Here is a 12,305-nt window from a genome sequence, read left to right on the forward strand (position 1 = left end):
TTTCCGCAGTCAACTGTTTCAGGAAAGAATATCGAAATTTTAACTATTGTTATCGAAGTTACAATTAAGTTTTGGTTTATGTTTCATAAGGCGGCTGTCTTTACAAATTCATCATTTGAAGTGATCTTATGTCCTTTTGTTAAACAATCTGGCATCTTTAAATCAAAGCAGCCACACTTCAAAATGGTCGAATCCCTTTCATAATGGGAATTTATTTCACTTATCATACAAGAGTAATCATAGGAAATTCTCTAGTAAACATTTAAATAGGCTGGCCATGCAGAGATCTTTTTATTTTAAAACATGACTTCACAAATGTCAAGAAGTAAATCTAGGTGTGCCAACGATTACTGTGCTGATTGTGGAGCTTTAGGTAAGTACCACTGGTATACTTGTGTCTAACTAGATTAGATGGATCAAATTTCGTTTGGACAGCTTGATATACAGGGTTGGAGTTTGCCGTCGATCAAAACTGAAAGCAGGAGCAATGTTTATTTGAATTTAAATTGGCGAAAAATTCCTATGCTTCAGAAAAGTACCTATGCCAGAGTTAAAACCTGCTTTTAAGGTTCGCCAGATCAGCTGTAGCAGACAGGTTCTAGGTGCTGTAACAGATTTATTGACTAAAATAAGGAATGAAAAATTTCCGGAAGGAGTCGGTCAGAAGCCTGATTAACACTGATTAAATTTTGCCCCTTAATTAATGTACTCCCAAGAAAAGTTGGAACCTCTAGCAACGACATAAGTTTCACGGAAGCCCTTTAAAACAGTTTTGTACTTTGCCTTGTTTGATTGTTGGTGGAAATAATTGTATCAATGACATGGCAGTGTTACTTTATTATGAAATATAAAACAGCATGACATTAACCATTTATTGTGCGTTTGATTCGATTTAATTTTCGTTTTATTTGTCAACATGTGGGAAAAAAGAAAACATTCCTTATGACTCTAAGTTTTCAGTGAAACTTTCTCCATTGACATGAGTTGTTGGCCGCTTAAAACTTCCCATTTCACCAATTCTGTGAGTTCTATCACCGTCATGATAGTCTTGTAGGGGAAATTTATGAATGCAAGTTTTTAATTTGCAAATAAGGATATTAAATCCCATTTAAAAATATGTTTAAAGAAGAAGATGACTTCCTTTAAAATATCTTAATTCGTGGAAATGTGTCTCATCCCACTGATAAAATTACCTCAGTTTAATATCATTTCATCTTATGTTAAATATTTGTTATCTCTAAGTTGTGGTAATATGTGTCATTTTACTATAAAAGACAAATAGAATTGGACCAACGATCTCCTTGCTTGTAGTATGAAAAGAATATGCATGGTTTAGATTTCTGCATGAAAAAAATGAAAAGTATATAACTAGAGAAAGGTGCAGTTGATAAAGGGGAGACAGTTCAGATGTTTATCCTTGAGACGTCCCTGTAGTACAAGGATATTAGAAAATGGATAATGATAAACTTTAATTGAATGGATAACTAAAATAAATATTATTTTTCCGATATGCTTACGAGCTGCCTCCTTTCAGGGAAGGCTAAATAAAAAAACCATGATTTTTAATAATCTCGGAAAGCATGCTCTTACTTTTACTTATTTCTTCCTACATGAAATAAGAAACGCACCGTATTTGAAGAAACACATATGTACCCTGATAATTTAGTGAGCACCAATTCAGTGGATGGTTACAGTGTATTTCATAAAAATGAAATTCCACAAAATTTTGTATAAAATCATCGAATTTATTTCTTTCTGCACTTGCATGCATATTTTGGCTCTGCCACATTAATGCATTGTTTCATACATGCTCCTGTGTTCATGAAACTAAATATTGCTAGCTTTGAAAGTATCTACAGCCATGTTCACCGCGTGCCTTCCTTGGTTTACCCCTTCTTTTCAGAGTATTCACTCCATTCTCAAATAACTTTACCACAAACACTCTTCAATTAACCCATGTCTATTTAGTTTACATACTACCTTGATCAAAAAGTTCCCGGAATAACCACCGTGTGGCGCTCCCATCGTTCCGATTTGAGTTCTGTTTTTTTTGTTAAATTGGTACATCTGTTGTTGATATTCCCTTTAAATCTTAGTGTCATAACTTGACATTTGCAAAAGTTACGGTCGGTTTTCGGTATGTCCATCAGTGCTTCCTGCGATTTTTCCATTACTTCCTCTCGGCTGCTAAAACGCGTTCCCCGTAATGGTTTTTTAACTCGATTGAACAGAAAGAAGTCACAGGGAGCCAAATCAGGTGAATTCGGTGGCTGTTGGATGGTATTTGTTGCATTTTTCGTCAACAAATTACGAATAATGATAGCACTGTGCGACGGTGCGTTATCATGGTGCAAAATCCACGAGTTTTCTGCCCACATTTCTGGTCTCTTTCGGCGAATTGCTTCACGCAAACGTCTCATAACGCCCAAATAATACTCTTTGTTTACTGTCTGGCCTTCTGGCAAAAATTCATGATGCACTACACCGTTGTAATCCATGAAAACCGTCAGCATTGCCTTCTTTCTTGACTGAAAACGACGTGGTTTTTTTGGTCTCGGCTCATTTGGTGAACGCCATTCACTTGCCTGATGTCTGGATTGCGTGTCGTACTCATAAACCCACGTCTCGTCTCCAGTAATGATCCTTTTGATGAATGTGGGATCGGATTCAGCCTCGCAAATCATGTCTTTTGCGACGTCAACACGGTCTCTTTTTTGCATGAAATTGAGGTCTTTTGGCACCAACTTTGCTGCTACACGACGGAAACCCAAATCATTAACCACAATGTCTTGGGCGGATCCATAGGCAATGTTCAAGTCCTCCGCTATTTCTCTGATGGTTAATTTGCGGTTATTGACCAACATTTCTTTTACTTTATCAATTTTTTCACCGACTTTCGATGTCGATGGTCTGCCACTGCGTTCATCATCTTCGATTGACTCACGACCACTTCTGAACAGCTCGTGCCACTGGTAAACGACCGTTTTTTTTAGAGAATCGTTGCCGAAACACTTTTCCAACATTTCCAACGTCCGTGCGCCACTAAATCCGTTTTTTACGCAAATTTAATACAAGTTCGTTGTTGCAAATTTAAATCCATTTCTGAAATTGTAAAAAATCGCCAACACACACAGAGATAGATGTACTCTTGGCTACGTAACTTTTGCAAATGTCAAGTTATGACACTAAGATTTAAAGGGAATATCAACAACAGATGTACCAATTTAACAAAAAAAACAGAACTCAAATCGGAACGATGGGAGCACCACACGGTGGTTATTCCGGGAACTTTTTGATCAAGGTAGTATATCCAAATCTGGCTCATTCAAATTTCACTTCCAAACAATGATGTTCAGGGGAGTACACTTTTGTGTTCTCCCATTTGTGCTGCCTTAGACCAACATATATTGGCTTACATGCTCCACATTCCACTAACTACCTTCCTACCAACGTTTGCATACCTTTTAATCTCTTCATCCACCCGGAAAATTTCCCAGTCGGTCCTCTCCGAAGAAACAACTTTTTTTGATGAGATGGAAATTTGAAATAAAAAAGAGATTTTTTACCTGCATCTTGCCAAGGTGACGACATGGTTTTTGAGTTACTCCCACATAATTCCATCAACAGGTCTGAAATTAATTTCCCAGATATCTGCTCTCATACGAATAGGAAATGTATAAAATCTCATGTGGAAATGAATAAACACAATTTTTGTACCGATATCTGTTCAGTGGATTTGCATCTCTTCATATTTCCTTTATTTTCTATTTGTTTAATCTTCCTCTATCCATCCCAAATAACATGTTTGACCTCTACCTCTTTCTAGTGGTCTTACTAGTGTTTTATGTAGATTTAATCAAAGTAATAACAATATGTCAAAGTTTTTTATCTTGAAAATTTTGCCAGTCCTAGTTGCGGTGGGGTAATGTCCTCACCAGCCAACCCTTGAGGTTGCAGGTTCGATTTCTAGGTCAGTTTTCCTCCACCTTGGACTTGGATGTTCGTAATTGTTTTCAATGATAGTCTTGTTTTAATGTCTAATGTAAAGGCTAAAAAATATGGCTATATGGCTATAATATATATAAGAATTGCATAAATTTTAACTGCTCTTTCTATTTCCAGATCCTAATTGGGCCTCCATTAACAGAGGGATACTCATTTGTGATGATTGTTGTAGTATTCACAGCAGTCTTGGGCGACATATTTCTCAAGTCAAATCATTAAAGAAGGGAACATGGAGTCCAACACTGCTGGCTGTGAGTATATTATAGGCATGTTAATAATGTTAAGGCAGGTGATGTTCAGTTTATAAAATTTTGCTTTATTTATAGATGGTGCATACCCTTAACACATGTGGTGCAAACAATATTTGGGAACATTCATTGCTTGACCCTTCAAATGCAAAATCTGGCCGACGAAAACCTCAACCTAAGGATCCAACTCAGTGAGTAATCAGAGTAAATTATTGAGGCTGACTAGTAGAAATGGAGACAGAATTAGGGAGATAGCAGGATGGGATTTTATGGTGTCTCTCTGAATTAATATATTTATCATTTCTATACTAATTTATTAATTCTTATGGGTCATAAATATTTTTAGTAATTTTAAAATTTGGGGAATTCATTATCAATAACTGAAAAATTAGACTAGACCACTTATTAGTTAAGTAGAATTATAATTTTAAAAAATCCTAATGCATTCATGTCTCTTATGTTCAGTTATTTCATGGAACCAATGGTCATGTTTATCGTTTTGAGTTTAAGACCAAAATGGCATGCTGATGTCTGTTGAGCTCTTCATGTTGTTCTGGTTAGCATGTCAAATTACAGCGAAATTTTAATATTTATTTATAAATTACCAAGGCCACTTTTAAGTACAGTAAATTGCACCATACCTTAAATAGCACGGCTGACTAAAACGTTTTAGGGTTTTGCCATTTCTAGCACTAATAGGGGAATGATAAATTCAAAATGGGCAGTTTTTACTTACATTTCATAAATATCTCAAGAATAAAAGTAAATTAAATAAAAACTATGACTCAAAAATGAAGCCATTCCAGTAGATATATAGCTATCCAAAATTGAGCCAAATTGATATTTTGGTTTCTTTCTTTTGAAATTATTATAGAATTTGTTTCATTCTCCCTCTGATTTCCAATGCACTACTTGCAATTGAAACAGGATTTTTTTAAATAATCACAGAATGTTAGACATGCTGGCTTCTACTACATACATACCTGAAGTGACTCCTGTATCCAAACCTCTTAATTAATAACCACCCAGCCCTATAGGGATATAATGGGTAGGCTGTAGTTGAGACTAGAATATGTAAAAAATATTTTTCTAGATTTCTCTGTATCATATCCATTCATTTCATTTGTATGAGGGTGATCTGAAAAGTTCTCAACCTGATGATGGAAATGGCAAGTTTTATTTTCAACATAATCACCATTAATATTAATACTTGTATATTTCATCTGGTGGTGTTCCAGTGCCTCTATGCCATCTCTGTAGTGTTCTGCCAGAAGTGCTGTGAAGTGCTATTCTAAAGTTTCAAATGCATCTTGATTTGACGAAAAACGACCAATGAAGAAAATTTTGAGTGTTTGGAAGAGGTGGAAGTCTGAGGGAGCCATATCCAAGGAATAGGTGTTCTTGTAATTAATAGTGGAAGTCCCTCAATTTTCCCATCACAAAGGCTTTTTTGTGGGCAGGTGCATTATCCTGATGGAAAATAGTTTTTTCCTCTGCAAGAAGAAAGCTTTCAATATTTCAAGTCTGCTTTTTCAAAAAGATTTTTTCTCATACAGTTTCATTAGAATGTTAGAATAGTACACCCTAGTTATGGTTTTATGTTTTTTAAGATTGTCGATAAACAGAATTCCTTTTGCATTCCAAAAAACTAATGCCATGGCCTTTCATGCCGATGGCACCGTCTTTGCCTTCTTCGGAGCTGAAGAATGAGCCTCCATCTATTGCATGGATTGTTGTTTGAAATCTTGTACGTGATGGTGAGTCCATGTTTCATCCATTGCCACATATAGGTGCAGAAAATCACTCTTCTCTCTGTCAAGGGCGCCAAGCACTGTTCGAAAACTGTTGTTCAAATGCATGTTTGATTCATAGTGAGCATTTGTGGCACCCATCTTGAGCAAAGCCATTTCATGTGTAATTTCTTGTGCAAAATGAAACTGACCAATTCTTTTGATATCCTTACAGTATTAGCCATTTCACGCACCTTCATATGCCGATCTTCCGCAATCATATTGTGCACTTTTTTGATGATTTCTGGTGTGGTCGCACTTTTCAAACATCCTTCACGTGGATCATCTTGAAGGCTTTCATGGTCACATTGAAACTCTGCCACCCATTTCTTAATGTTGGAAATTGAAGGAGAAGAGTTCCCATGTACAGTTACAAAACTTGAATGAGTTTCAGTCAGAATCAAAACTTCTTTTATGTAGAATTTTATCACTGTACAATACTCTTGAACTCATGCACCACAAGTGATTTAAATGACAGCTTACGGCTAACTGCTTGAGGAATGACTAGGAAATTCACATGATGTCTTCTCACACACAGTTGTGCCGGAATGAGAGAAAAAAAATCATGCAAATCCTAATTCTATCTATGGGAAAGGCTGAGAACTTTTCAGATCACCCTCATGCAGGGTGATTTTCATGTAATTTTGCTTTAGATTAGTATAAACATTGTCTCTGTAAATTAATATATTTTCCAAGGGGATTTACAACTTTGTAAAGCCTTAAACTTTCTCAAGCAATGAACATACTGTGGTTTCCATATTTGCTTTATAGAAACAATTCGTGAAAGATGGATTCACTTAGTATTTTCATATTGAAAGTATTATTCATGCTGTTTTGAAGTTCAGCATCATCTTCAGGTCTGCTTATAGAAAATATAAGACTTTTAATTTTCTGTATGCATACATGAAAATGATGCAGTGCATCTAAACCTAGGTCATGAAAAAAGTTTTTAATTTTGAAATTTCAAGTGTTTCATTTTGTCAAGTCATGAGTAATTATATCTAGCCAGATGATGGGTGCAACTAGGTGATTAATGGCATAGGGTCAACTCTATTTTAAGGACTACAGTTTAGCTTTATTCATATGGGTAGTATTTATAATATGGGCTTTTAGGAAAGGACTGGGAAGTTAGAAAACATAAAAAGAGAAATAGAATTTGGAAGAATGGGTATTCAGTTAAATGTGAAGTGAGATGCTCAGGTGCTATGTGATCAGAGACTGCTCAGGTGCAAGTAAAAGATGAAGAGACTGGATTGGCAGTTTTAGGAAGGGTGCATGGGAAGGCCCAGAAGTACCCGGCCTTACCTAGAGATGGCGGTAGTTGTTTGAAAAATATCACTGTATTAGAAAGACCATAATCTATAAAGCATATGTTCCAAGTTTGAAGACACCACATTGTTTAGTATTTGTTCGGCAGCCATGAAAAGTGAATTTGTGAAAATGGAGGAAATTGGTCATCATTATGTTGTGCAATACTTTTATTTGAAAGGCCTCAGCCCAAACCAATATAAAAGCTGAACTGGATTCTACTATGGGTGAGTCTGCTCCTTTGTTTACAATGGTAAAATATTGGGTAGCAGAGTTTAAACGAGGCCGTGCGAGCTGTCAAGACAAGCATTGCATTGGTCGACCAAATGAGGTGGCGACCCCAGGATCCGTGAAGAAAATCCACAAAGTGATACTGGATGATCGTCGACTGAAAAAGTGCAAGCTAGAAGACATAGTAGGCATTTTGGAAAGTGTGGTACATCGCATATTAACTGAAAATTTGGACATAAGAAAGCTGTGTGAAAGGTGGATGCTGCATTTGCCCACACTCTAGAGAAACCAGTGTTATGATGTTTCAATTGGGTGTTTAGCAAATTTGCACACCTACAAAGCAGAATTTTTGCGTGGTTTTAAAGCCATGGATGAAATATGGGTCCATTACTTCACACCCGTGACGAAAGAACAATCAAAACAATGGATTCGAAAGGGAGCGCCGGCTCCAAAGAAGGTGAAGACCATTTCATCTGCAGGCAAGGTCACGGCGTCGGTTTTTTGGGATGTGCGTGGGATAATTTTCATGACTATCTTGAAAAAGGAAAAACTATCAACAGCGAGTATATTGCGAACTAATTGCAATGTTTGAGCCAAGAAATCAAGCAAAAGCTGCCACATTTGGCTAAGAAGAAAGTGTTGTTTCATCAAGATAATGCACCAGCTCACAAATCCATTATTGCAATGGCTAAATTCATGGATTAAAGTTTGAATTGCTACCTCATGCACCCAGTTTGCCAGATTTAGCCCCCTTGAATTATTTTCTATTCGCAAACTTGAAAAAATGGCTCGCTGGTCAAAAATTTTCCAACCTCATTATGATGAGATTGTGTTGAAACATAAATACATTTTTTCCAAAATTTTTGTGTTTTCTTTGTTAGGTCAGGTACTTTTCGGATTGCCCTCGTAATATGACAGCAGAGACCATTTTCACTTGTGCTGTTCAACATATATGTGGGGAAATGGTTATAGTGGCCTGGGAAGTACTGGAGATGGGTTTTCAAGTCTGTGGGAAATTCATAAAATCAGTTAAGTTTGCAGATGATCAAGCTTCAGTCACCCTAGTGGTTGCAAATTCCGCTGAGTCCATTGGAAAGCCAGTGCAATAGGTATAGGATGAAAATAATGTGAATAAAACAAAGGTTATGTGGTTTTGCAGAAAGAGAAAGGCTAAGTTAAATGTTAAAATATGAGTACAAAAATTAGATTAGGTGGAACAGTTGATTTATCTCAGTAGTGTTTTGGACAAAAATGGTCTTGGTAGTAGGGACATAGAATTATTGCATTAAGCAAAGAAGCTTTCATAAGGAGGAGGAAATCGATTACAGCTCTACTTTGACTAAGGATGTAAAGAAATGGTATGGGTGATAATGAAGAAAGTATTATAAGAGATTCAGCTTAACATTTTTTAATATTATGTACCATTGTAATTGTTTCTAGTCATTAAAAATTTTCAAATGATTTTTCTTTCAGCCCTACCAAAGCTGATTTTGTGCGTGCAAAGCATCAAATGCTGGCTTTTTTATACCGACCTAATGCAATTGATGGGACGGTTGGCTCTGGAGAAAGTCCATCAGTTTTGTATGGAGGTAGTGTGGGTGACTTGAGTCAACAATTACATGCTAGTGTTAGGACTGGAAATTTAGAGACTAGTCTTCGATTGTTGTCTCTGGGAGCTGACCCAAATTATTACCATGAGGTAAGTTTTTTGTCATTTGGTAAGTGTTTATATGTGGTTACTAGTGTATTGTAATTGAATGATCTGTAAAAATGTAGCTGAAATATGTGCAATGGAACCTCAATTTACGAACACTGTGTGTAGTGCATAATTCACTTGACGGTCAAAAATATTTTGCCCCATAATGACTTGCTGAATGATTGACTTTTTATGTAACAATTGACGAGGTGAGAGGAATACCTGGAATGATTGCATGCCTGCTACCTGCTCTCGTTCCGCTTGCATTTTACTGTTGCTAGTGATCACTCATTTTTCCAAACTTGTACTCAGACGTATTATTTATGATTTTTTTTGCAAAGTTTAATAATATTTTGTGCATTGTTTTAAAAATGTCCTTGAAGAAAAAAACCATGCGAGAATAAAAATAATCATAGAAATGAAAAGTAAAAAAATTGAAAGGTGAGAATAAGGTGGGAGCATGGCTCATCCAGCGCACACATACAATCGGTTGGCATCTACGATTTGAACAATTCTCAAGAATAAGGATAAGATTAAGGAGATATAAGAGTGAAAGTGAGTGACAAGAATATCTGTGCAATGGTTGCATATTCTCAATGATGTTGAAAGGTTGCCTCTCGTATGGATGAACAAAGAGCAATTGCAATGTGACACTATTAACAAAAACATCAATTGTGAGAAGGCGAAAATGATTTTCACCAACTTCATTCAGAAGATGCCAGGATCATCAAAGGCCGAGGAAGTATTTAAGGGAAGTCGTTCATAGTTTGACACCTTTAACAGAAAAACCGGCCGCCACAGCATTGTGAGGCCCAATGAAACAGCAAGTCCCAACTCAGCAGCAGAGAACTTCATCAGTGACTTCAAGGAACTTGTAGATTCCAATGGTTACCTGCCAAAGTAGGGTTAATTGTGACGAGATGGGTCTCTTATGGAAGAAGATGTTGAAGCAAACCTATATATGTCCGCATAACAGTAGAGGAGAAGGCATTACCCAGCTGCAAGTCAATGAAAGGGCATCTAATGCCACTACTTGGTGTAAATGCAAGCGGCAATTTGAAAATTACCCCCCTTGCTTGTTAACCAACCCGGAAGTCCACGAGTCTTCAGAAGTGTAAAGTCCAGAAAGGCAGGCTAAATGTGATGTGGAGGTCATGGGAAACAGTTGCAATTTTCCTTGCGTTTGAAGCATTGCTGTAACAAAGCAGTATTGTGTGCATTATAAACTTATATAATGATAATACTGAGTTGCATTTTTTACAAAATTTTGAAACATCGGCAAAAATAATGTCTGTAGACAACTTTCTTGTGAACAATTAGGAGTGTATCAAATAATTTAACTAATTATTTTAATTGTTTTTTGGTTTTACAAGTTGAGTTCTCATTTCAGGTTGCTTCATTCCACAACAGAAGAAAAGATGAAGATGATCCATTCTCCTAAACATGTATAAATAATTTTCTTTGTATAAACCTTGTGCATAATTTTTTTTCCGCATGGAACGCATTATAATATGAAGTATACTGCATTGTCGGGTTTCACCGCGTCGTTGTTTGATTCAGACAACAGTTTCGCCGAAGTTGCATTCGGCGTCTTCAGGTGGAAGATCATCATCTTCGACCTTCGAAGGTCGAAGATGATGATCTTCCACCTGAAGACGCCGAATGCAACTTTGGGGAAACTGTTGTCTGAATCAAACAATGACGCGGTGAAACCCGACAATGCAGAATACTTCAAACCACCGCCGCGAAAACCTACGCAGCCATATGCATTATAATATGTTACGTTAATTTATATGGGAAAATTGGTTCACTAAATGAGTTGTTTGCTAAACAAGAAAGATCGCGGAACAAATTATGCTCATTGAATGAGGTTCCACTGTACTAGTTAGTCTTCCATAATTATGCTCACATCATTTGTAGCCATTAGTTGTGTGTTGGTACATAATGTTTTATTTTATGGCTTAACTTAGAATATTTTGGAAAGATTGGTGTATTTATCTTAATACTATGTTCTGCTTCTCAGTCCTAGCAATTAATTCTCTGTTATGGCAGCCACCTTGCCTATTACTTTTGCACAAGTAGACACTTATGACAGTAATTTTTCTGATTTTTTTTTTTTTTTAGGTTAAGGGCAACACACCATTACATGTGGCTGCAGCGTCTGGCCAAGCTTCACAAGTAGAATTATTGGTAGTGTATGGTGCTGATCCTGGTGCTGCAGATTATAATGGAAGAACTCCGATTGACTATGCATGGTACTGAAACAGTAATAATGTGGATATTGTAAATTCATTTGCTTAGTTCTTTTCTCAGGTTAATCTTAATTTGATGAATGAAATTTCAAAATAATTTGAAGAAAGTGATTATGTATTCAATTGTTTCAGGCTCAACTTTGTGGAAGTTCATGTTCATTAAATGAAGAACACAATGTATATTTTCACTGTTCTTTATTTTTGTACTTTTATTTAGTATAAAAATAGAGAACAGTGGAAATATACATTGTCTTCTTCATTTAATGAAAGTGATTAATTTTGGCACATAACTAATTTTGTAAAAAGGTGTAGTTGGAAGCAGTAATTTCATGGTGTGACTAAAGTTCCATGATGTCAGTTCATTTTAACTATCAGAGCTGAAATTTTTCTTATTACTTTCTATTAATATTGATTGCTAGTTCCTATTCAAAATGCTAATAGCTGTTATTTGCCTTTTTTCTTAGATTCCCATTATCTTCACTAATTTCTTTTTTGAATGAGGGCATAAAAAAACATTTATAGGAGAAACTTGTCTCTTTGGGGTGAAAAATCATAATTTTCTAACAATGAGTTTTTGTTAAAAAAAATGAAGTTATGATTTTTGCCTCATTTTTCAGTTTTCTAAATGAGTTTCTATATGTTATTGGTTCTTTTAAGCTGGAGTTGCAATATTTGTGAAGAAATGACAAATTCATCAAGAAACATTGAATATTGGAAATAAAAATCTGTTGCATTTTGGGTGAAGATAATTAATGGTTTGCTCTCTTATGACCAT

General features: G+C 36.0%; 1 protein-coding gene across 2 annotated transcripts in view; it reads left to right on the forward strand.

Moving 5' to 3' along the window:
• The first annotated feature begins 66 nt into the window (after positions 1 to 66).
• Git (ARF GTPase-activating protein GIT1) overlaps positions 67 to 12,305 on the forward strand; it is a 42,615-nt gene continuing 30,376 nt past the window's right edge. For both annotated transcript variants that reach the window (XM_071588745.1, XM_071588746.1), the window contains exons 1-5: positions 67 to 373; positions 4,123 to 4,256; positions 4,332 to 4,444; positions 9,056 to 9,281; positions 11,403 to 11,533. In XM_071588745.1, coding sequence (XP_071444846.1) covers positions 304 to 373; positions 4,123 to 4,256; positions 4,332 to 4,444; positions 9,056 to 9,281; positions 11,403 to 11,533 — 674 coding nt within the window. In that variant the 5' untranslated portion in view covers positions 67 to 303. The remainder of the gene's footprint in view (positions 374 to 4,122; positions 4,257 to 4,331; positions 4,445 to 9,055; positions 9,282 to 11,402; positions 11,534 to 12,305) is intronic.

This window comes from Hetaerina americana, unplaced genomic scaffold (genome assembly GCF_022747635.1).
Source record: "Hetaerina americana unplaced genomic scaffold, ioHetAmer1.1.p SCAF_3, whole genome shotgun sequence".
Lineage (NCBI taxonomy): Eukaryota > Metazoa > Arthropoda > Insecta > Odonata > Calopterygidae > Hetaerina > Hetaerina americana.